The sequence below is a fragment of the Chanodichthys erythropterus genome, chromosome 8, assembly GCF_024489055.1.
Source record: "Chanodichthys erythropterus isolate Z2021 chromosome 8, ASM2448905v1, whole genome shotgun sequence".
NCBI lineage: Eukaryota > Metazoa > Chordata > Actinopteri > Cypriniformes > Xenocyprididae > Chanodichthys > Chanodichthys erythropterus.
In genome coordinates, this window is record NC_090228.1 from 18,094,514 (window position 1) to 18,121,112 (window position 26,599).

Here is a 26,599-nt window from a genome sequence, read left to right on the forward strand (position 1 = left end):
ACATAATATGTCAAGCAAGACGTTTTTTCAAAACATGATTTTCAGCATTGGTGTTTTTTTTGGGGCGGTAACACTTTATTTAAGGGTCTTTTAACTGTTTATTAGCATGCATACTACTAGAATATTGACTCTTTATTAGTACTCAAGCACATATTATTGCCTTATTCTGCATGACCATATTCTACATTCTTAATCCTACCCAATACCTAAACTTAACAACTTCCTTACTAACATTGTTACATGATAAGCAGTAACTTAGGAGTTTATGGAAAGAAAAGTTGTAGTTAATAGTTTATATGTGTTCCCTATACTAAAGTGTTACCTTTTTGGCTTACTAGCCTTTTATCCCCATCGGCTTTCATTATAAGGAAAAAAACAGCTTGCACGTTCTGCTAAACATCTCCTTATTGGTTCTGCTGTAGAAAGAAAGTCATACAGGTTTGGAGCAACAACATGAGGGTGAATAAATAATTTCTGGGTGAACTATGCCTTTAAATTTACCACTTAATAAGCTCCTCAAAATGCTTGTTGAATTGAAGTTCACAAGTGCTTGCGAGACTAGTCTGGTCCTCAGAAGGAGATAAGAGAGTCAAGAAATCAATTTTGTTCAGCCTTTTGCTTTCACACTTGTAACCCAACAACTAATAAGACAGGCCCTATACACATTATGATCCCTCCCACCAACACCTTCTGCTGGCATGATGCTTACAGCTTCCATGAGTGTGGTGGATATCACCAATAACTAAGGGTCATGACAATGCCACTGTGTTGAAGATCACGTCACAGAGAATGAGGGTCATTATACGAGCACTCTTCTTGAGAACGTGAATGCCCTGCATGCTTTACCGATGAGCAAGACTGCCCTTTCAAAAGGCAGCTATTTCACAGTGAATGAACTGAAAGTTGAGTTTGCCTCGACAATCGCATGCTTTTCAGCGACAACGAACCTCCCTCGACATCCCCTTAACACATCGTCTTAGACTCAGGCTAGCTAGGGAGCCACTGCCACACCATCCACAACATTTCCCCACTGATTTGTTGATGCCAGAGATTGTTCTGCCTGAAATAACATAAAGGACAATGTATTGTACAATGTATTTCTTAAGAACATCTGTCTGCTCATCATTCCTAGGGTTGGGGGGTATCACAGAGTAATTTTGTATCCGTATATATAACACAATATAGATATAGATATATTTTTTGGTGCACTTTTTCTTTTCTTATAATTTTTTACAAATTACATGACCATCAATGTATGTTTTTCATACAATAATTTTATTTATTTTTGATGGATGCGTAATGCATTAATTGTTAAGAAGATTGCGATTAGTTAGAAGATTAAATATATAGAAGATTTTTTAAAAACAAATAAATTATTTGTCTGGCATGTATGCAGAAACAGCTTTTTATAATCTATCAAGTGAACAACTGTGCCATAATAATATAATATAATATAATATAATATAATATAATATAATATAATATAATATAATATAATATAATATAATATAATATAATATAATATAATATAATATAATATAATATAATATAATATAATATAATATAATATAATATAATAGACAAACTCAGTGTTATTAATCAATGTACATCAAAATGCATGATTGGATCATTTAAAGCCATTTGTAAAATAGCGATATACAGTACCATATGCGTAGCCGATATATTATCATACCCCCCAGCCCTAGTCTTGCCCCTCCCACCAATCTAAATTGCTTGCACTCATTCAGTTCATCTTCTTGCAACTCTTTTCACGACTTTCCACGATAGCAGACCATAGGAGAGAAAGGAGTTCACAGCCTTAGCCTAGTGCATCACTAAGCATGTCATGGTCTTAATTGCTGTGGTGTTTTAGTGCTTGCTCCCCCCCTAATAGAGGTGCGGTTGAAGAGCAGGCTGGTCCAGGGCTGGCCCGGCGCTCTGGCGAGGGCAATCGGGCAGCGCCAGCGTTGGGCCGACAGGACTGACTGTTAGTGGGTGTCTCCTTCAGGCCTTGAAGGATGAGGATGATGCAGAAACAGGGCTGACGGATACAGAGAAAGAGGTGGAGCCTAAGGAGGAAGAGAAACTTGGCAAATTACAGTACTCCATGGATTACAATTTCACAGAGAATACGGTAAGGGGCCGTCTCCGAATCACCGTCACTGTGTGTGGTGTTTAGTGAGGTCTTCTTCGTAAGTAGAGCATGTTTGTCTGTCAAAATGTAAACAGCTCCATTCAAATAATGCCCATTCCTCTAAGGTTATTCAGTGTGTCACTCTTACATATAATTGAATGCTCGCTATAAGCTCTGTGTGTTTAAAAAATACATACTGAAAACACAAAGATAGAGTGAATTTTGACAATATGAATCACTTTTCAGAGTCATTTTTATTGCTGTGCTCTATTATTAAGCGCTATCTCTGAAAGCCAGAGGAATTCAGACTTAGCACTTAAGAAATAATGCCCATCATCCTGTAAACTCACCAAATGCTCTGAATGTCAAGGGCACAGCACAGCAGTTTGATTTGTGTTTGAATCGGCTTTCTTCCACACTGACTGAATGAGGGTGCTGGCTTGTCTTCAACTCTGAGGTTAAGCCGAAATTCACTGGCCGCCTCTTAGAAGCTGTTGAGCTTGAAAGCTAAGTGACTTCCAGAATGAATGTGCTTCCTTTTGTCAGATCCTGGGTGACAGATAATTGAAGCTATGCATATAGTCTCACACCGAGGCTGAGCAGAAAAAAGCAACAAACCTGAAAGAGCCAGATTATCCACCATCACATACGCACAAATTACAGCTTTTATAAGCACTGCCACCACAGGAGCCTTTTCTTTGTATGGTGTCAATGTATGCGTAGTGATGAAATGACAAAATGACTGCAAATGACTGGTAATGCATTCATTTTATGGCATAACATAGTTTTAAGAACATAAATGAGATGTTAAAGATAATGCATTTGTTCTATTCTTTTGGCATATAACAAAAATATTACAAAATAGCTGGTAAAGTTACTTCTTATACCTCCTATGTATACTGAAGTCTTCATAGGAGGTATAAGAATATGAGAATGAAATGTAGCGTGAACACAAAGGAGCCAATTCAGTAAACAAATGCCCCAATTTTGTGTGCGGTATTTCAAAACACGTCTGTGGAAGGTAAAACATTGCAGACAGCAATGAAGCCATCATCTGGCACAAATGATTCTTAGTGAACTCCCCCAGTGTTTTTCCCCCCTTAATATTCAGCTTTAAACAGACCAAAAAGCAAGAGATGCAGAGAAATCAACATCAGCCTGACCCAGATTCAACCCATAGACCCACACACTCCAACAGACAGACGCACTAGTATGTATCTCCACCCTCCGTGCCGGCAGGAAATCTGTGTGCTTCTGTCCTGTCTGGCTTTAAATCAAGCCGAGTATCGCTTCAGGGAGACTCGGAGGTCTGGGAGATTTTTCTGCAACTCTTGCCCTTTCCAAAGGGGAAAGGTTCCAGGGAGCTCAACTAAACTCTGGGTTTGTTTAAAGGTAATCTGGACTTTTCCAACACTGTTGAGCACAGCCAGAGGGTAAAAATAGAAAAGTACAAAACATGGCAGTCACAAAGCCACACAACACAATATCTCAGAATTCAGGGCGGCTCCTTGGGGAGACGGAGAGACAGGGTGCAGATAAGGGCGATGTTATTAATGAGGATAGAAAAAGGGTTGTGGATTGAACTGCGAATCCATACACGTTCACTGAGGTGAATCATTGCGATCACAGCCTGTTTTCTAATGCATCCCAGGTATTTTAAGGACAGAAACCCCTCACTGTTTATGCCAAATAACAAACATCTTTAAAAAACTGTTTTCTCTGAAAACCATTGCAGCAGTAATTTAAGATGACAGTTCAAAGCCTTCAGATGAGAGATTGTGAGCACTGCACCAACTGCGGTGAAGTCATACAGCTGAAACTTCTTCCAGCATGCCCTGCATCAATTTGATTCTTCAAACTGTGTGAAGTTTTCATAGCCTGCAGAGCGATTGAAGGTTATTATGGCCAAAGTCTCATCAGGACTAAATATTTCTTCACCCCCGATTTATGTCCAAAACACCCAGAGACGGATCCACCCTGACTCATACTGCTACTGTCGTCCACAGCTATTCAATCTAACTCACAGCTAGGAGCTACTTACAAAAGACTTCCTTTTAGACTTAGAGATGGTGTATGATTGCGTGTCGCAAATTTCCAGTGAGACTGACAGCGATGCCACTGAAAGATACATTGTGAAATGGGGCTAAAGTTGCGGCCACATTAGCAAAATCTTGTGGGCGTAAATTATACATTGTCTATTGTCATCCATCTCTCGGCTAGCGACGGTTCTTGTATTTATTTATTTTTACGTGTTGCATCTCTACATCATATCGTTAGCCATTTGATCGATGTATTAATCCATATCAATCTATTGTTACACCTCTATGCTCAACCAGTTAAGCTACAGGATCTCCTCATTGCAATATTATCAAGTATCTTGAGAAAAGTGTTAAAATTGGCTTATGTTGAGGTGCTCTCAACGGTGAACTTGACCTTTACAGATAATTGGATATTACAGGTTATTTCTTATCTCGATGTTGAGTTTGCCAATGCTAACCTGTCAAAATCTGACTCGGGGGTCAAAATCTAGCTGATATCTAAGCAATATTCTCCTCTCAGGAAGTAGGAAAATCATGTTGCATCAACATTTATTGAAATTCTAATTCTCCAGTCCTCACAATGTTAATCGTTATATTTCAGCATGACTAAAAATTGAGAACTGTCGGTTAATAAAGGAGATAAAAAGGGCTCTTATTTTGTCAATGATTTTCGCCAATGCTCTATGGAGTCAGTGATTATGGGAGCAATGGGTATTATTTGTGGAGCATTTTCTACCTTGAAACCATTTGTTTCAAAATACAGATATTTCTTTTGCTGTTTGATTGTGTTGGTGTTCAAACTGTTTATAGGGACGTTTCTTTCTTGAAGTCAGAACGTGTCCTTTTTTTTTCATCCAAGATGACAATATGAAGCAATAAAACTGTCCAGACCTGAAACCCACCACCATTTAATAACAAAAATTAAACATTACTAGAGCCTGACAGGATATTAAAGTCTATATAGCTCCTTTGTCAAAAGAACAATCACAGGGTTCTCTGATGGCCACCGTCTAAACCAGAAACACTGGCAACACTCGTCTCTGGCTACAGTCCTTTCTGTGGCAGCACAACCGGAGTTTGACAGCTGGTCAGAGTGAGAGAGAAGGTGAGAGGAGAGAGAGAGAGAGAGATCTCTATGCCCGAGTGCTTGTGTAGACACAGAGACAGGGCGTTTTATGGGAAGCTGATGGGAACTTGATTGACTGACTCTAGGACCCATGAGGCTATGCAGGGGATATGGTGACTGGCAGGTCAATCAGGAACTCAGCCCAGCCAGCCGGCCAATCAATTATCAAAGCTGATGGGGAGATGGGATCAGGAGCGCAACGCTTGACATGGCCTGACCCCATTGCCTCCTTAATGCTGGGACTGTTTAAATAGTAATGCAGCCCTGGCCTGAAGGACGCACCTCAGCATAACTGTATCTGACCTCTCGGTGGCGTTTCATATAAATAAGCAGATATTCTCAAAGTTCACAAGTGAGAAAGGCAACAGTTGCCTTCATATGAATCTGGTCATTACAACATTGCAATAAACTCCAGTACATAACAGAGGCATCTACAGAATGGTGGTGGGATGATGGTTCGGGCCACTCTCCTCTTCAAAGTCTTACTTGTGTTCTCTTTAACTTTGACTTTTGAACCTTCATAGCTCATAGTGGGGATCATCCAAGCAGCAGAATTGCCTGCCATGGATATGGGTGGTACTTCTGACCCCTACGTGAAGGTCTACCTTCTTCCAGACAAGAAGAAGAAATTTGAGACCAAGGTCCACCGGAAGACGCTGAATCCCGTTTTCAACGAGCAATTCACCTTTAAGGTAGGTCACAAACACCTAACCTAATCAGTGCTCACATAAATGCTCACTTGAATGCTCATATAACAAGCTATTTGTCATTGGATAGATTGAGTTATTTCTGACTACTTTTTCTGGTCTATTAACAAGACACGAGTAATTACATGCAAACATGCAGATGGACTCCTGCAGGTGTCTGTCATCCAGAAAGTAGCATAATTTCTATTTTGAATGTTTAGTAGAGCTTTCCGATTCGTTTTTAAGAGACATCATGCGGCTAGAAAATCATTTTTGTGTAATTACCGCAGTCAGACCTCTAAACTTCTAATAAATTGCCAAGTGAAGTGTTGAATTCTTAAAAGAATTGCAATATAACTGAGCCAGCCAAGGGGGGTAGAGGACTGTTTGCCTGTTTGTTTCTCGCTTAGCCTAGCGCAATTTCAACTATGACACGGTACCTTGAGAATGAGAAATGAACCACACACCAACATCGAGAGACATGTAATCACAAGTGCCTTCATTATTGAAATGAAGACACTGGAGAGCTGGTGTGTGTGATAGCGTCAAGGACAAAATAGCAACCCTTGGGTCTTATCTCTTTCCCGGCCAATCAAGCAGTTTGTCGCCATGTTGGAACAAGTCCTTCGGGATAATGAGTTTTGTCTGAAAAACAGCTCAATTGGAGGCAATCAAGAATCAAATCTCTCCCTCTCTCTCTCTCTCTCTCTCTCTCTCTCAGTCTTGCACACCTGCAGTTGTCCTATAGTTTCATCCCAACGTCTTGGTGGTAGATAAATGCCGTAACTGGAATTGAGAGTGATTAGACTAGTAGGTATGCATGCAATTATTTTCACCTCTTATATCCCACAGGTTCCCTACGTTGAGCTTGGAGGGAAAACTCTAGTAATGACAGTATATGACTTTGACCGCTTCTCCAAACACGACGCCATTGGAGACGTGAAGGTGCCCATGAATAAGGTCGACTTTAGCCATGTGACTGAGGAGTGGAGGGACCTCCAGAGTGCCGAGAAAGAAGAGGTAACACACATGGGTGGTAATAACCTGTTCCCTGGTAATGTGATTAAATGTTAGGTTTTGAGTGAATATTCCATTTTATTGCCTGACCTTCTTAAGCGTGCCCCCATGTGGAGACCCACTTTTTTGTTTTATAAGCCTTTACAGATTTTAAATGTAGTCATCTAAATTTTATGTATTATTTATTGAAAATTTAATAAGATATATAAAATGCACCTTTACAAGATTTGGTAAAAACACTTAAACGCTGTACACAAGCCTGTCATAATCCCAGTGTTTGAAATGTTCCCAAATGTTGTACACAACAAGAGTAAATATCATTTAGCAGGAGCTGCATGGAAATTCACTCACTGTAAAGGTGCAAGACTTGAGGGCTATCCATCTTCAATGGAAATGTCAGTTAATCAGCTGGGCCGTGCCGTTGTTTTATTAATAAAAAAGTGTGACTTTGCAAGCAGTGGTTGGGGAGATTCAATTTTCATGGTAAATGTCATGGAATATAGCATTTAAGCCATGGTTTCTATGGAAACCTTGTTTTTGTGTCACGGTTCCTTGGTGTAAAGGTTAATTATGACGCTGTCAAAAGCCTGCTGAGGGCAGAGAGTTGAAGGCTATCTACATACGTTGAAGGTTGCTCTTTGAGTTTGTGCTGTTGTAACACTCCATGTCCAATGAGCTAGCGAAGCACTTCAAGCAACGCTTGAGAAAGCTGGAGCGTATTGACTTTTACCAAAGGATCTCTAGAGTGGGGTCCTGAGGGTGGCACTTTAAGTGTCAGTAAAAAAAAAAATGAAATGAAATTTGACTGCAAAATGCCATAGCTTCTTGCAATTCCATTCAGTTCAGTCCTCTTTTCTCCGACACAATTCCTTATTTCCTTTAAAAGTTATTCTGTGTAAATAATTGGGTAATTTCATGTTTCAGTCAAACACAGCAGTCGATTCAACATATTTACCTTGTAGGATTAATTTAATTAAGCTACAAAATGCTATTTTTCTGTTCTGATGACCTTTTAATTGACAGAAAATTGATTGTGTGGAAAATGGCATCAGCCAGTTGAAAGTAAAGTGATGTAACCTTTTCCCCGCTTCCTGTTGTTTTCTATATGTCACATATGTTTGCACCCATGTTTATGAGAATGGCTCCTGAAAAATTAATGGAATGTGTGTACATGGAAATGTATTTTCAATGTGTTTACCCATGCAACTACATTTGTGAAAAATGAAACAGACTGAAAGACTTCAAACGCTGTGCTCCTCAATTCAATTTTTCTTATCAATCATGTTGAGTGGGAGAAAGTCTAAAAGTGTTTGTGTATAGAAAATATTTTACGTCTCTTGTGTGCTAGCTAAATTGTTTTAGTTGGAACTGTTTCGTTCTTGGCTTTTCTTCTCAAGTACTATTTTTGTTAGAGAATTCAATCAGTGAATAAATTTGACCAGGTTTTCAGGTTCAGTTTTTCTATTTACCTTGACAATAATGTCTCTGATTGAAGTTTTTTCTACCACTCGCAGCAAGAGAAGCTGGGTGACATCTGTTTCTCTCTGCGGTATGTGCCCACTGCTGGCAAACTGACCGTGGTCGTTCTGGAGGCTAAGAACCTGAAGAAGATGGATGTCGGTGGTCTGTCAGGTGAGTCCAGTTACTGAGTCATACTGCCTTAAAGGTTGTGCCATTATGTGACAGTTTAGGATTGTCTCTCTTGTTGCCATGATAATTCATACTCTGTGGAATCAAAATGGCTCTTGTTTGTAAAACCTGACATATGAAATAATAGTCAGAAAAATCTAATTTTATTTAACCTTTAGACATGATCTTAAAATAATGGTTGAGTATCATATACATCAGACTTTTCTGGCTCAGTATTCTTTTGTATAGGAGAATATGTTCATACTTGAGAAGAAAAAAAAAACTTTTTCAAACTGAGCAAAATTGCCATAAAGTATGATTCTGATAGCTTGTAATGTAAATCAATGGCATTTTTATAACATTCTAGCAGATCACTTACACAAAATGCCTATATATATTAGTTGCCACTCTATCTCTCAGTTTCACAGACGAGACTTACGCTAGTCCCAGATTAAAATGCATGTTTAAGCTTGTTTAACTTAAAGCAACTTGCACTCAGATATCATTGTTTTGTCTGAAGATTCACACCAGAAATGTTTTTTTCTAAGGCACATTTATAAAAGCTACTTTAATGTCCTAATTGACCTAAGGCCTAATCCTGGCTTAATCTAAGATTTGTCTGTGAAACCAGGCCTATATCTCAAATTAATAGTAAAATGATACTTAAACGCTTAGTTTAATGATAAACTCTATAGTTTAAATTGTGGGGGGCAAAACATATAGTACAATGCACTACAATGATGATGAAACAAAAATAAATGTTCCTCAAAAGCCTGTATCACATTTGATACTCACATTTTAACATGGTTTATCTAAAGATTATGTTTGGATCATCAAGTAAACCTTCAGTCCAGTAAGTGTTTATCTTGAAATATTACTAACAAGAATATTAAAAGTTATTCTTGCTTTTACTTTATGAAAATCAGTGAAGATTCATAGTAAAAAGAAGCAAAATATACTATGACCTGAAGGAGGACGCTTTAAGAATGATACTTAAAGCCCTTTTACTTGCTAAACAAGGATATACTATCAATCAGATGACAGGAAGGCATGTAGTAGATTGTGTTCGACAGGCTTTTCAGCAAAGTTTGAGTCATGTTGATAATCCAGAGGTCTTAGAAATTTGTGTATCAAATAGGATACAGTGGAGTGGGCTTTACATGGTAAAGTCATGGAGCTGATTTTATAGTGCACAAGACATAAAATGTTTGTTTTCTTAATAGTTCTTCAAAATATAATAGCCTACCTTTCTTGGACCTTATGTAACTAATACCATGCAGGTGGAGAAAAATATTAAAATATTATTAAAATTATAGCCTAACATGTTTGCATCTAATCAGATTCCCGCTTTACATAATTTCCATCTGAATACTCTAAGAAAGCCGTGTTATGGAATTTAAATGCATCATGAATGCTCCTTTCATGTTTTCCTTAACACAGTATCATTTTCTCATAGCTGTCTGTATGTAAATGCAAAATCACATTTAGTATATCTTTCACTTTTAAAATCATGTAATGCATATGCAGTCATTCACAGCTACAAATCCCAAAGGCGTCGAAATGTGGCTTGAAATGATCCGACACTTCTCAAACCTGCGGCTGTACGGAGAGCTGCGCTTTATCAGCTGAAGTAATATTCGGCTCTGGTGAATACATGAATACATTTTCGCTGAGTAAATTTACAGCTCGGCATTCAGAAATCAGCCCTCATCTGCGCTGTAACCACTTATGAAAAACGGCCCCGGCCTCGTCCATCCATCCTTCGTAACCCTCTCGCCGGTTCTGTGGATGGACACCTCATCCATCCTGTCCTGCTGTCAGAGAGGCCGACAGGCCATCAGTAGCAGACCCACCTGCTGGGAGCCAAGAGGCCTGACGTTTACTTCTCATCACTCTTAGAGAAGAGAACAGCTATTAGCAGCAGAGATGAGAACAAACTTTCTCGCTCTCCCCGGTCCATTAGCAATCCAGATTAAAGCCGGCTATAAACTGTCAGTCATGTTTCATAAGGTACTCCACCGCTCTGATGAAATTAACACCGTTAACAGTTCTATTTAGGGGTTTGTGTTTGGAGGACTATAGTTTTCACAATGTGATCACTACACCCCCCAAACCTCCTATCACGTTACATCGTTGGGCTTGTTGAATTGGCCTTTTGCCAGATCGATCAAATCCTGTGTGAAAATTGTGCAGTTAAGGGTGCTTTCACTGTCAATTACTGGGATTTTGCCAGACTCCGGCGGTTTGTATTTGAAATAAACCTTTGTGACAAAGCGCTCAGTGTTCCCACTGATTTTACTAGAAAAACATTTCTGTCCCTGCATTCTCTCTCTGTTTTTCTTCTGTTCCAAGTTCGTGAAAATGGCTCAGATTTAATTGCTGTTATGGGGGGAGTAGTTCTCCCGAAGGAATCACTTGAGAGCATGTCCAAAGAGCCGTCACATGATTAGAAACAATAGGCCCGCATGGATCATGCCAATAATTAGTGACTGTTTCCATTGTGATTCAGCTACAGGGAAGGACGACTCATCCGAACACTATAATTTATCCTTTTCTCCTTTCAAATCCTGTTTACTCTCCCTAATCACACAAGATGTGGTTGTTGCAGCTAAAATAAATGTAATTTGAATTAATTCACAAGAGCACTGCTTAACAATCTCTGTATTTTTCCTTGATGTGCTTTTAAGTCTATATTTGTGGTTTAGATTATTAATTGTATTTGCATATGTACAAATGTACATTTGTTTTTAATGCATTTAGCAAACAGTTGCATTGCATTTAGGTTATGCAGTTTATCGGTTCATGACTTTGGTGTTGCTGAGCTCCAGGTACAATTTTGAAGTCTTAGGAAGCCTACACGTTAACCCCACTTAAAAATTTAGGAATGTCATTAAATTAGAATAAGATAGCAAAATATCAAGTGACATTGATTTTGAAGGAACGCTTTTGCACTTGTTTTTTTTTTTTGGTTTTTTTTGGTTTTTTACTAATATGCAGTGTATTATTACTAGTATGCAGACTTATTTACTAGTATTTATATACTATTATAGTATTTATTCATTTATTCTTTTTGATTTTATATATATAATATATATATATATATATATTTTTTTTTTTTTTAAGTAATTTTAGTATTTCAGCTTAAACATTTTATTTATTTTATATCAGACAAGGTAACATTTCTAATTTTCATTTGCTTTTGTTTTTTGTTTTTTATTTTACATCTAATATGTACATTTTATTTTAATTATTTTAATACATAACACTGCTAGTACAATGATATGTATACATATTAAGTGAGGCTTCCAAATACTTTTTCATAGACTACTAAGTCATGTTTATGTATTTGAGCATAATAGTGGTAGAAATCAGCACCAAATTGGCTATTAATAGCATTTCTATAGTTGTGGGTGAATGCAGTACATGCAGTCCACCACTAGAAGACACCTATGAGTCTGTAGACTATACGTTAACGCATGGCTGTATGCCAGAGCCAATGAAAACATACCACATCAGAAACAAGGGCCAGTTTTATTTTCACTTGGATTTTCAGTATCCCTTTTAGATGAGCTTCTCAAGTGACTATATGAACCATAAACAAAAGTCATTACAAGCACTGTGCCAACTCCTTGAACCACAAAACTTCTGGCTTGGCTTCTGTGTGAGTGTAGACTATACCACAGATTTCCCAAACAACCTCAAACCTCAGGCACTCTGTTGCCAAGCAACCGGGCCAAAGCACCACCGTTAATAGTGTTATAGGTCCGGAGAAGTGCTGTTTAAGTTCAACATCATAAATAGACGTGCTACGTATTTTCACCTTTTTAAAAGTGGATGGAGCAAAACAGCCAGAGCTCTTCAGATTGTGCAGTGTTAGTATAAGTACAACAGGAGGTGCTGTGCTGCTCTATTATGAGAAATCTATCATTGCATCTCACATAATCTGAATTAAATGCATCAACGTTCATTCCATATGTGATAGGATGGTCAGACTGTTAAGCTCTATGGATGAATCAGGAAAATATTAAAGCAAATTTTCATTGTATCTGAAAATCCTTTTTTATGGGTAACACCATAGAAAAGTGTTATTTTCTCTTGAAGTCCTTACATATATAATAATATAGTACAAATACTGTTTTTGTGACTGCAACTTGTTACTAATTAATTGATATGAAGCATAATAGGTAATTATTTTAACACTTTACTTTTTCCGTAGCTATTTATTAATTAAATTAACACATTAAATCACCAGCCCTATTATTAACACAAGTTGTAGTCACAAAAACAGTATTTGCATTGTGTAAGGGCTTCAAGGCAAAATCTAACACTTTACAATAAGGTTTCATTAGTTAACATTAGTTAATATATTAACTAACATGAACTGTGTTAGCAGGAAAATTACATTATGACACTGTTATTAAGAGTGAAGGAGAGGGAGAGAAAGTATTTCACTGTTAAAACATCTATATTTGTACAAAATATGTGTAATTCATAAGTAGCTTAAAATGTATTTAGATTAACATGTCATCTTTTACATCTTTTTCATTCCTTACACAAACATTCACCTTATGAGATGTAAGATCTACACTACACAAACTGCATGCCACAGATTTTGTGCTGCCCTGCTCCTAATATGGTATGGGTAGGGAGTTCAGCAGCCCAACTCCTCCCTCCTCTCTCTCTCTTTCTCTCTCTCTCTCTCTCTCTGGAATGTGCTACTCTATTTTTATTATTTTATTTATTTTTTTCACAGAGATAAAGAGTATTTAGATTAGTTTAAAAATGGGATTGGAAATGCCAGAGATTTTTTTTAAATTTCACTTGGAGCAGATCAGAGTGACAGAAAGAGACATATAAGAGTGTCAAGGAGAGAAGGAGTGAAATGAAATTACATGTTCGACAAAAGATAATTCTGAAACAGTTAAATCTGTCAAGTTCAACTGTTTCTCTCCTTAATAACTGCTGCTATATTGTTTTTTTTTTTTTTTTTTGTATAGGCATAAAATCAGATATTTTGTTGATATTTCATCCTTATTTTGTGAGGTTTCAATCAAAAAGCGATTCTAAGAAAGGTGAGTACGAATCAATAGTGGCTGAGGTAAACAGATGAAGAGAGATGCATGATGGGAACAGAATATAGATGCTGGAAATGATAGCTGGATAGTATTTTGAGGCACAGGCAGAGATTGATGTGCCTGAATGGCAGTAATGTAACAGGAACGATACTGGAGGGCACACACCTGCTATGTGTAAATAAAAGCTTGGACTATCCTAACATGCATACCACTAGAGATCTGCTCTGTAGTGGAGCTTCAGTAGAGGCTGCAGATGTTGTGTGCCTGTGTGCAACTAAACACAGAAAAGTTTGGTAAATGTAGTGATTTAAGTTTTATTTATTTACTATATGGAAAGGGACCATGTACAATATTTAATGCATTGAATCCAGATTTTGCCTATGGCTAATTTTCATCCACAGAATCTTGGCAGGTCACCATTAACAAACCTCCTCATAATAATACAATAACACAGAAAAAATCAAAATCAAAAATTCATTATCGAAGGCGATTCATCTGCGATATGAACGCGATATCGCGTGGCTTGTCAGTGAACTACGGCTTTACTGACGAAATGCGCGTGACAATCTCGTGCGATATATCGCCCAGCCCTAGATGGACACCTCTTAATATCATCTGGAAGAGTATTAGATGACAGTCCAAAAGCAGAAAGATGAATAGGTTTAAAATTTGATATTTGGACATATGTAAGAATAAATAGAAATATAGCTGTGAGCAGCAATTATCTGGGTTCAAGCGCTTTAAGGCCTTTAAACACGTGCGTACAAAGCTATTATGTTTTATTTAGCAAGCCTGTAATCACCTAGATCATAGATGGAAAAGACCATTTACAGCCCAAATGGGCAATTTAGTAAAGAAATGTTTTGAAGCTTTTTAACAGTTATCAAGATTGAACCAAAAACCTAGGAGTAGTTCACAAAAGTAGGTTTTTGAAATAATCTCCAATTTTTAACAAACGATTCGATTGACGGCGGTGGTCCTAGAGGCAAAGTTGCTCAGAATGAGTAGTTCTACCTTATGGTATGAATGTCGTGGGCATGTGGGACAAATCGCGTAATATACATTACACGTGAAAAACACAAAGGCGTGCCAGCAGCCAGTTTCTTTTGAAATTCTCACAGGCCTCTTCGGCGTGAATCAAACAGGCCCAGTGAATTTCGTTCCGATCGGCCTCCATTAACCATGTCTGATAGCTACTCGAACTTCATTGGCCGACGGCGGCTGTGTTTTTTGAGATCTTGGACAAATGCACCGCGGAAAAAAGACACCATTTTCAAGTCAATCGGACTGACTGTTGCGTAGCTGTATCTGTTTTCGTGGGTATTTTTTTTCCCATTTTTTTAGCACCACCAAGTGGCCAGTCGCCACATCCTTATTCACATGACAACAGACTGAGCACATACATAGGTGTACACAGTTTGGTGACATTATCTCATTCCGTTTAAGAGGGATAGCCATTTTAGTAAAAGTAGCCATGCCCAGGTTTTGGCATCCTGTCGCATGTGTGACAATAATTAATTTCAATAATTATTGACAGTCAGACTTCAGAGAATCTTTCTGCACTGGTTTGGTTGCGATCAGGTGAAAAAACTAAGACTAGTTTGCAAAAGTAGTTGTTTGAATAATCCAGAATACCAGATAATTTCACCTGGTGACGACTGAATTTGAGACCATCACTCAAGAAAAGACACCTTTATTCAAATAGCTCTTTTTACAATACAGTTATATATCATAGCAGTTTTACAGTGATAACAGGAAAAGGGGGAGCATTTCTAGTATGCTCTAATATGTCATAAAATCTGAAGTGGTTTCTCATGCTATGTCCTATTCCTGTGTGTTATCAGATCCCTACGTCAAAATCCACCTGATGCAGAACGGCAAGCGGCTGAAGAAAAAGAAGACGACAATCAAAAAGAACACCCTCAACCCTTATTACAATGAGTCTTTCAGTTTCGAAGTGCCATTCGAACAAATCCAGGTAATGAAATTAGTCTTTGTTATGTGTACTGAAACCGAGCTCTCATATGGCAACAGCAAATAGGACACGAATTCCCATTTTTATTGTCGTCGTGGACTAGTTGTATGAAACGTGTCAAAAATGTATAGAGAGTAATTGACTAGCTACAGCCAAAAAGAAACTTGTGAAATGCAGTAAGGTTCGGCGTGAGGCTTTTAAAAAAGTTTTGTTGCTAATTAGTTGGAGAATAAAATGGGTACAATGCTTGCTAGTGCAATAAGAGTAAAATTGCTTCAAATTGATTTAGCATTTCATGGTTCAAAGGATACATTTTATGCTTTGAGTGAGCTGCTTTGAATTCAAAGTGTGTCTGGGGTCTGTTAACCAGAGAGGCCTTCCTCCCTCTCCATTCACACCAAGCAGCAAACGTTTCTAAATGCTGCTATCCCGAACTAACAGTTCCTCGCTCATTGTACATCCCTCAATATTTCATTATATGGCAAATTAGCTCTGGCTCCGAGAACAATGGCTCCAGGCCTGTTCTCACCGGTCAGTGAAATCTAAGCAGAGAGGTGGATCGAAGGATAATCAGGGCTCTGAAGACGCTAATATATATTGTCTGCTCGCATTTTGCGCACGGGCGAACCAGGCTCCAAGCAAGCTAAGCGCGAACCATTGACCCCGAACTCAGACCGTTCAGTTGTGCTCACAGTCAATTTACAGAGTTGTCCGGACCTCTTTGGTAGCACCCGCTGGCCTTTCTTTGGTATCTGCGGCCATGCTTTTCAAAGACTGACTCTGCTGCAGAGTAACAGGCCCTTGAATAGACCATCACACTGAGATAATTGAGGTGGAATTTGATGGTGTGAACTATTGTGCCACTATGTGTATTTTCAGTCATTGTTAAAAAATGTTACTGAAAACCAGCACCACTTAACATTTTGTGATAGAAATGAATACTTTTATTCTGCAGGGATGCATTAATTTGATACAAAGTGAGATTACAACTTTTAGAATGTTACAAAAGATTTCTATTACAAATGCATTTTGTTCTTTTGAATTGTCTATTCGTCAAAGAGTCCTGAAATGAAAAACGTTTTACGGTTTTCACAAAAATATTAAGCAGCACAAAAATTTCCAACATCACAGGAATAAATAATATGTATATGGTGCTCAGCCAGGCATTGCCACCCTTTCTTTTGAAATGAGCCTTATTTTACAACGCCATTTTGACAAAAGTCAGAATTTTATCTATAAAGATTTTTGTGTACATTTTATTTTGATCAGAAGTAATACTTCATCAAGTGATGGAGGAACTACTGTATAACCAGTCATATGTTCAAACAAAGTAAAAGTCACAGACTTGCGTTACGTCTATAATTGTGTCTCTAATTTCTATTACAGAAAGTTCAAGTTGTTATAACTGTTCTGGACTATGACAAGATTGGCAAGAACGATGCCATCGGCAAAGTGTTTGTGGGCTTGAACAGCACAGGCACCGAGCTCCGTCACTGGTCAGATATGCTGGCCAACCCGAGGAGACCCATCGCGCAGTGGCACGTGCTGAAGCCGGAAGAGGAAATCGACGCCCAGCTGGCAGCTCAGAAAAAATAGAGCAGCCCAAACCCCACCCCCTTCCCCTCAAACCCACCCGTGTAGTGCTCTTTACCCAGTGCGTGTAGATACCTCAGTGATATAAGGATCCATGCACCCTCACTCCTAATTTTGCGTCTAAGAAAACCGCCTTCTCGGACCACCCCCTTGAGATGTTGTGTTGTTACGTCAGTTTCGACCCCCTTTCTTCCTTCCTTCCTTCCTTCCTTCCTTCCGTCGATAAACTTTTCTCTATCCTTTATTGTTTCACCTCCATCCACGACCTTAAAGTCCCCGACCAAATGCCCCCTTCTTTTAAGCAATATGATCTGTATAGATAGCGCATGACTGGAGGAATTTATTATACCACAGGTGTATATATCAGTATGCAGACGAAATGATTTCTAGTTTATGTGTTTGTATGTTGTTACCCGTTTCCTAATCTGTGTATATCTTGATGTTTTTAATAAGATGTTCTATTTTAAATTATGTAAATGCAGACATAGAAGAGCCAATATTATATATAATGGGATTTAAGAATTTTACCTTATTGCATTCCACTAAAATATACGATATATCTCTATATAAATATTTACGAGCTAAAGAATTCCAACCTGCAAGATGCTAGTGGAGGTACACTCACTTCGTAAAGGACGGTTTGCGCTTCATGTTTACTTAAAAAAAAAAGCAGAAAAAAAAGCATACAGATGTACACGTTAAACACACACAGAACACGAAGGCCATTAACTAATATGGTTTCATGGTATAAATATAATATGCTGCTGGCAATTATACAAGCACATGATTTCGTAAGAACTTTTTGTACTGATTTATCAAACTGAGGACCTGTACGCTTTGCTTGACCACTATAACGGAAGGGATTCTTCTTACTTGACGAAAACCAATCAGCCTTTTCTTTTGATTTCTAATACGGTGATGCTGTTAACTTTTAGTAGAACGGGTCCCCTGTTTGCTTCTTTCTTGTTTTCGGTCCTTAGATTCCCGAATCTGATTTGGCGCCTTCACGAAAACTGGAAATTGACAACTTATGGGACAGTCTCAAGCTGTAGCCATTGTTTCCTTGAAGCTTGATTTTGTGAATCGCTTCCTTTCTTGTCGTTGGACTCGTTTCGTTGACGAATTTGTGGTTCAGCCTCCAAAAAAATGAAACCTGGAGTTTCGACTCTAGCTTTAAGACAACTGTTTTTTAGATTAAGTCAACGTCTGAATATTTTTGGTAACTGCATGATTTTTTTTACGATCTTTGCTAAAGGCCGGGTAACGGGGGGATTTATTTACACCGGGGCGTCTGTTTCAAGAGACTCCCTTGCCTTCAATCAAAAGGTAATCAAACGTCGAGGAACGGCAACTTTCAAAGCTGTCGGCCCCGACGAGTCGGTGAGGAGGAGAGGCGAGCTTTTAAACACTGCCATTGTTTTCGGGGAGGCACGAGGCGTACGCGACTCCTCCCTACACGCACACTCCACTCGGATAGCGGTCGTAGCTTCGGTTCATCGGGGAACAATGTATTTTGGCCGCAACGGTGCCCTAAACAGCAGTTTTTGCTTTCTGTTGCCTTCTCACAGTGACAATAGAGTTAGCCATGCTTAACTGCCAATCCCTTCCCCTGTGGCTACTGTTTTGCACTGTACCGTCTCAGAGCAGACAATTGCTTGCCGGGAAACCGCGACGACGTTTTAAAATTAAAAGCGCACGAAAGCGGACCGGCCGCAGGCCGGTTTGGACGCCATGAGCATTAGCGAATCTTTAACAATAACCGTAAAAGTTAATGGTCTGTACAGGTGATAACATTACGTTCTAATGTCCTTTACTACGGGTCTAACAAGGGGGCGAGTAGACGTTTAGTCCATTAAAACCATGAGTTATCTTGGAGGAACCTCTTGCGTACACTAGATGCTAGCTTCAGGAGGAGTTTCTAAGTGTTTTCAATGTTATTGTGTAGGTGATAGCACTGTTACTTAAAAATCAAAAAGGAGGAAAAAAAGCTGTTTGTCATTCCATAGGAGTCTCTAGGGACTGAGTTGTGTATCACTGTGACTGCGGTGTGTGCTTAGCGTTGTAGTTTTCAGTAGGTAGCGGCCATCTTGTACTATAGTGACGTTGTGCTACCATCCCCCTATCACACGACGAGAGTACGAAAGAGAGCGAGAAATCGTCAGTTTATAATATATGTTGCGGAGCGCAAGCGGGTCAGTTCACACAGCATTTTGTTGAGCACTGTGCAATACTTGTATGTTCATCCCCTTAGTCTTTAAAGGGACGGCATCTCTCGATAGGGGTTAAAAAAGACACACACAAAAAACGCAACCCTATTACAGTGAGGCGATGCATCCATCGACCGTAGTCTGGTTAGGTCACAGCACACGTGTGTAGTTTGGAGCTCAACATCTGTAAACTTGTTAAGGATTCCTCCGTTTTTCCCGTTGAGTTTTCCTGCACACAGATTTAACCATCCAAACATTTGGGTAAACGTATAGGATGTACCCCAAATATGAGATTATCTATCTATCTATCTATCTATCTATATATATATATATAAATAAATATATATATAGGCTATATATAAAACCCTTCCCTTTCAGAATAGGTGTATATATTTTTATATTTGTCCTGATATCATTTCCTCATTATTGAGATCACCTGGATATAAGAGAATTGTATCAATCTTGTTATGGAAACTATCTGTTGTACTATTAATATGATTGGCTGTACCATTTTGTTATCGCTGTTATGATTACACTCATGACTATTACCTGGTTATCGTTCCTTTAGTGCCCTATTGAAGACCATTTTATATTTATTATGGAACTCAGAATGTACAGTACGGACTGTGTGTTTTGTTTCTACTTTTTATCGTGGGACCAAGTATAGTTGGCACTTTCATTTCAATGTTGCAATAAATATTGATTCATGTGTTTTATCCATAGCTGAATATGATTTCTTACTATAAGTAGGCCTATAATTATTCCTCGACTACTCCTATGTTAACTGATGTAATCTCATTATCTACGATATCTTAATACAAGAGGCTTGTTTATAAAACAAGGATAAAATGCAGTTTTTAGAGTCACAAATTGAATACAATACTACACTCGCTTTGTATGGCAAAAGGGTGTTATCGCACTATCGGGTGTCTGCACGTTAGGTGTAGAACCGGACGTACAGTAGAAGACAGCATTGCTCGTTGCATCTCAGAGGTTTGTAAAGTAGTCTGAAAAGCCATTTCTAGTCCTGCAAAGCAACGCTATCTTTTACCGAAGCTTACCAAAGCACGCAAACAGCTCCGACAACCGCACCCAACAACTTGAAAAAGAAAAAAACAAAGCCCTATCGCTCAGATATAACCCTCCGATACTCTACTACAACGAAAAGCCACCTTTCAAGAAAAAGCTGTGTAAAGAATTAGAATCTGATGCTGTAGGGAGATCCTAGTTGCCTTTGTGTATATCAACTGCCTGCTTGAGTATTTTTGTGTGTGGAAATTTTCTCTGTAATCTTGTAGAACTGTTCGGGGTGTTTTTTCCTGCCATACTGCCCGCCCCAGCGGCGAGCCGACAGTTATATTGCTGTGTATGCCTTCATTTTTGATGAGGTGTTTTACAATTTTGTTTCACTTTGTGTAGTGATTCACTCTGTGGAGTTTCTGACTGTTGTTATATAACTTCATATACACAAATGTTCAATAAAAATGTTTTATTTCCTGTTGATACAGAACCTTTTCGGGAGCTCTTTTTTTTGTAAATGACCTTCATTGTACTTTTGAATCTTCAAATTGCAACTGATGAAATTAATATCCATTGGCTCCACCAAAATAGTATCATTTTTTGTTGTTAGTAAAAAAAAAAAAAAATGTGGTAATGAACTAGAAAAAAACCAATTTACTGAAGCAAAATAACAATGATTCATGCATCTAGTTCCAAAAGGAGCATATGCATGTGTTATAACGAATGATACGGGTTCCCAGTCATGGAAATTATTGAATTATGACCTTGTTCAAATTTAGCTCTAAAATATTGACTTCATCTACTACTAGAAATTGCTTTAACCCTCTGGTCCTCTACGTGTCACACTTGGCTTCTTCACGAATCCTTGAAATGTAACTTTTTGGGGTTTTCAGGAAAACCAATGTAATATATAATATTTTTTGATTATTACTTAAAATCCTAGGATATTTTATGATATTATGCAAGAAAAAGAAAAACTTGTATGCTGAAACCACTAGATTCCTATATAGTTTATATATAAAGTAGCATATAAATTCTCGTGTGTTTTTTTTAGACATGCCTATTTTCATTTAGTCATGGATTTAGATTTATACTTAGACATTCCCAAAGACTACTTTTTGTCAAGGTTTAGAATTGTTGTTTTATTTTTTTGATTTGAAGTGTCAGTTTTTGCATTAATTTTACTAGTCAAACCTGAACACATTTTGTTACACATAACAAAAATTCAATGAAAATGTAACAAAAATGAACAGGTAAGTTTTATCACAGCTTAATAAATCTGGGTCTGATCTGATTTCAACCTCTTATTTGAGTTTTGGCTCAAATTTACCATATTGTTACAGCCACACCGGTCCATTTGTGTGTGTATATTAGTGTGTTGTGTGTCTGTTGGGTTACACTTTATTTTACAGTGCTGTAGTTACATTGTAATTACTCAAATAAGTACTGAGTACTAATAATTAACTACAAGTACTTACTATATAGTTAGTTAGGGTTAGGTTTAGTTACTTGTAATTATGCATAATTTACTGTTGTTGTTGTTGTTGTTATTATTATAATAAGTACATGTAAAAACGTGTAACTACGGCAGTCTGTTTTGTACTCTCAATGTTTTAGAGTGTAACCTCTTCCTTGCTGTTGTCTTGCTGTTTTGTTTTTTTTTTACTGCTTTGTGGCTGAATTATTGATTTTATTTCACACATTTGCATTAACTTGCTCTGTGTTAGTCATGCTAGTTCATGTGTGGGGGAGAGGGGTGGATGTGTCTGTTTTGCACTCTTGACATTTTAGAGTGTCCCCCCCTTCATTGCTTTGCACTTTTTTTCTGCAGAGTGGCTGATTTGTAGTTTGTACCAACAACAGATTCTCTGAGTTTTGGTATTTTTTTTGTATTTCCCATTCATTTCCTATGTCGGTCATTTTTGACCATGAAGGAGCCAAGTATGACTTTTTTTTCTCGACCCTTTAACATAATCGAATTATGTCCATGATTTTTTAGCGTGTTCACATAGCTAATGCGACAAAAATCACCATATGTCATCCAATTCCGATGAAGGAAAAAAAAAAAATAATAAAAACATAAAATTTTGTCATTTGAAATCTTCCAGCTGAGAAATAATAAATGACGTTAGATATAATATATTTGACAGCGGAGGTTGGAGGTTATCACATCGAAAAATGCCCCAACTTTTGGAGCCCTGGAGGTCCGATGTGTTTTCATGCTTCACCTCAGGGTGGAAAAGGAGATTTGGTTTCTGCACACATTTTACATTACATATACTGCATAAATAGTAAGACTAGTATAGAAGCATTCTCTCTGGATTTGACATTTGATAAAGGGTCACAAATGCCAGTAGGCGATATATGGATTCTAACACTGATTCTAACAACTGTTGATATGTCTGTGTCTTCAGGGTCAAGTGTGAAATATCAAAGATGAAACAACATTTGTGTGTTTTTAGTTCAGTATCTTCCATTTCAGGCTTACTGAGTGTGAAGCCCAAAGAGATATCCTCTGAGCGGATTGGGGCTCGGGAGAGAGCGCACGGAAGCGCTGATAATGAAATATGGGCTCCTTCAAGAACAAGATAAGAGCGGTTCTGCGCGGGGGTCTCGGGGCTATCGGAGCCACAGGATCAAATGCATTTCGGTATACATGACTTTGACCATCTCGCACCATTACGTACATATTACTCAGCGGCCGGCCGCTTCATCTGTGAGTAGATCTTCAAGGTCTGCTTAAGAGCAATGAATACGAGATGAGACCGGCATCTGAGCGCCTTCTCACAATCAAACTCGAGCATGAGCGCAGAATTTGGTCATGATCTGAGGTTACAAATCCTTCCGGGGAAAAGCCTCATGTTACTTTCCTGTATCTGTTGCTAAGCTGAGATACAATACAAAACTATTATGAATTATTGAGTAAACATAATGTGGTTTATGCAACTGCTACAATAACAGATAATAATGTGTCAAGTTTATTGTAATATATCATATTTATTATATAAAGCAAAAAAGAATTTCCCATTCATTTCAATGGCCGTTGCCTGGGGGGGTGCAGGATGCCTGTTTCTGGATGAAGTTTTAGTTTTTGCCCATGTGTTTAAAACAGCCCATGAAGTGAAATAATATTCAATATTTAAGTGATTCTCAACCTACGGCCCGGGGCACACTAGGGAGCCTCAGGAAACTTCTAAGGGGGGGCCTAAAGACTTAAAATGATTTAGAGGGTTAGTTGACCCAAAAATGAAAATAATGTCATTTATTACTTACCCTCATGCCATTCCACACCCATAAGACCTTTGTTAATCTTGAGAAAGCAAAGTGAGATATTTTTGTTGAAATTCGATGGCTCAGTGAGGCCTGCATGAGGAAGCAATGCCATTTCCTCTCTCAAGATCCATTAATGTACTAAAAACATATTTAAATCAGTTCATGTGAGTACAGTCAGTGGTTCAATAATCATGTGTCGAATCAGCGGTTCGGAGTGCCAAAGTCACCTGATTTCAGCCGTTTGGCGGTTTGACACGCGATCCGAATCATGATTTGACACACTGATTCATATTGCTCCGAAACTTCCTGAAGCAGTGTTTTGAAATCGGCCATCACTAAATAAGTTGTTATTTTGTTTTGTTTTTTGGCGATCCAAAAATATTCTTGTCGCTTTATAATATTAATATTGAACCACTGTACTCACATGAACTGATTTAAATATGTTTTTAGTACATTAATGGATCTTGAGAGAGGAAATATCATTGCTGGCTATGGAGGCCTCATGGAGCCATCGGATTTCAACTAAAATATCTTAATTTGAGTTCCGAAGATGAACGAAGGTCTTACGGGTGTGAAACGACATGAGGGTGAGTAATAAATGACAGAATTTTCATTTTTGGGTGAACTAACCCTTTAAAACAAATAAAAAAAATAAAATAAAAAATAAATCATGACATTTCTTATTTTAATCGACCCCCTTAAAGCTAAATCTTATAACTGAGCTAGATCGGATGAAATCCCCATGTCAGAAATGTCAAATCTGATGCTGGATCTTGTCAAAAGATATCTTTTTTTTTTTTTTTTCTGGTGTCCAAAACCAGTAAAACCTGTTAGCAGAAAGTCTTGTCAGGTTCCTCAAAACTCTATTAACAGTGTTCTATCAGACAGAGTTTGACTGAGAGAGAGCCAGAGAAGAGCAGAAGCAGGGGATGAAGTGATGATTGATTGATCTTAGTTGTGTATGAGTGCTCGGAGTTCGTCTGACCAATACAAATCCAACAAGTGTTATTATACCAAGGAAAAAACGATGGAAAGTGACCACTTCACAACATCGTCCTGTGACGTTATAAACCTTGAAATGGAGACATGTCAATGGAGGTATGTCAAGCTCTAAAATATTTTATCGTGAAGAAATTGTTTATAAAATAAATGACTTACCTTAAGACTCATCTCTTAAATCACGAACATCTGGAAAATCTCTGGGGCCTTTGATTGTTTTGTTGTGGTCAGTGGCGGGATCATGTTTTGACCATGTAATGTTTTGACCGACAGAGGGCGCTGCTCGCTATTGCAGCTTCAACTCGTGTTATTATTATGCATCTTCCTCAACTCGGTACGTGAGTAATTATGCCATTGAGAACGACAGCAAGAGTATTGTCATCTGCTTCAAAGTAAGGCACAAAATAACATATATACTATAACATATCTTAACTTGACACACAGGTAACGTTAAACTGAGAAAGCGCGCGCAGGTTTATACATCACACGGCGTCTTCAGACGTATCTGTCCTTCATACATTGTGCAAGTTCAAAATTGCAATGTAAATGCGCTAAGATTGTGCGCGTTCATACTCAAAACCCTTCTCAAAATCCATGTTTTCTGTTCCATCCCGTTTTTGAACAAACAAAGGCGTCCTGGATGTGAAATGAGGCCGTAGTGTGATGTGTGAACCGTCAAGCAAGACGTGGTTTGGTAAACTTTACTGACGTAAAGTCAGTTAGCTTAATAAACTGTTCATGAATTAATATTTATGAATTAATGATGAACATGTCCCCATAATCATAGTAAAATGTCTTTTTTGATCAAGCAACTGCAACATAGGCATTTCCTTTCAATATATAATTCAGGTCTTTACTCAAATTTGAGAAATACAGCATACAGTATCCATCCAGGTGAAAAAATACTATAGTGTTTTTGAACCATAGTAAATTGTAGTATACTGCATATATTATAGTATTTACAACACTTTAATGAATGCTACAGAATACTGTAGTATTAACTTTAGTGAACTGATAAAGTGTTTTAAATACTGTGGTATACTTGAGTTTTTACTACAGTAAAGTGTAGTGTATTGTACCCTAAAGTTGTAGAAAACTTGGTACAATATTGGGTAAAGTAATTTGTTTATATTACTATAGTTGTTATAGTATCACAGCAACTATAGAATTAGCACAACAATTTAATTCAAGTACTTTACTATAGTATGGTTCAAAAATACTATAGTATTTACTATAAATTACTATAGTATTTTGTTCACATGGGCAGATAAGTGTATTTGGGGTTATTTAAACAAATAATGACTTAATAAGCATTAATAACAGTTCATAAAAATGATGTTAATATGTTCATAATGCGGGGGCTGCCATTGCCTTTATTAATAGTAGTTTTAATCCGTAATAACATTGGACATTCCAACGGTACAGTGATTAATTAGTTGTGATTGCGATTATATATTTATTTATCCCTTGTGCTGTGTTGAAAACCCTATCACACTCGTGGTGTTCCCGGTCAAAAATGACCGACCTGCAAAAACAAAATTGCTTATAAATGTCTTGTTATGTTACCTTATCACCAAATACTGGATTCAATCTTTGTCAGCTTGTTTTCTTTCAATTAGGACAGGTTTTGTATTTATTTTTGGAACTGATCGATTGTAGGCCTTATTTATCTGAGCTTATGTACCTCAGTTTTTGAGTGAAAAAAAAAAAAAACATTATTTGTGGATAATTTTGTCAATTTTACATAAAATATGAAAGAAAAATTGTCAACTTGTTTTCTTTAAATTAGGACAGGTTTTGTATTTATTTTTGAAACTGATTGATTG

General features: G+C 37.8%; 1 protein-coding gene across 8 annotated transcripts in view; it reads left to right on the forward strand.

Annotated features, from left to right (window-relative positions):
• The window catches only part of syt1a (synaptotagmin Ia), a 226,822-nt gene extending 205,856 nt beyond the window's left edge, over positions 1-20,966 (forward strand). For 7 of the 8 annotated variants that reach the window (XM_067392188.1, XM_067392192.1, XM_067392190.1 and 4 more), the window contains 6 exons: positions 2,009-2,134; positions 5,824-5,991; positions 6,838-7,005; positions 8,517-8,634; positions 15,551-15,684; positions 17,068-20,966. In XM_067392188.1, the coding sequence (XP_067248289.1) occupies positions 2,009-2,134; positions 5,824-5,991; positions 6,838-7,005; positions 8,517-8,634; positions 15,551-15,684; positions 17,068-17,277 (924 nt within the window). In that variant the 3' untranslated portion in view covers positions 17,278-20,966. The remainder of the gene's footprint in view (positions 1-2,008; positions 2,135-5,823; positions 5,992-6,837; positions 7,006-8,516; positions 8,635-15,550; positions 15,685-17,067) is intronic. The other variant, XM_067392196.1, reaches the window with a different exon arrangement.
• Positions 20,967-26,599: the final 5,633 nt, after the last annotated feature.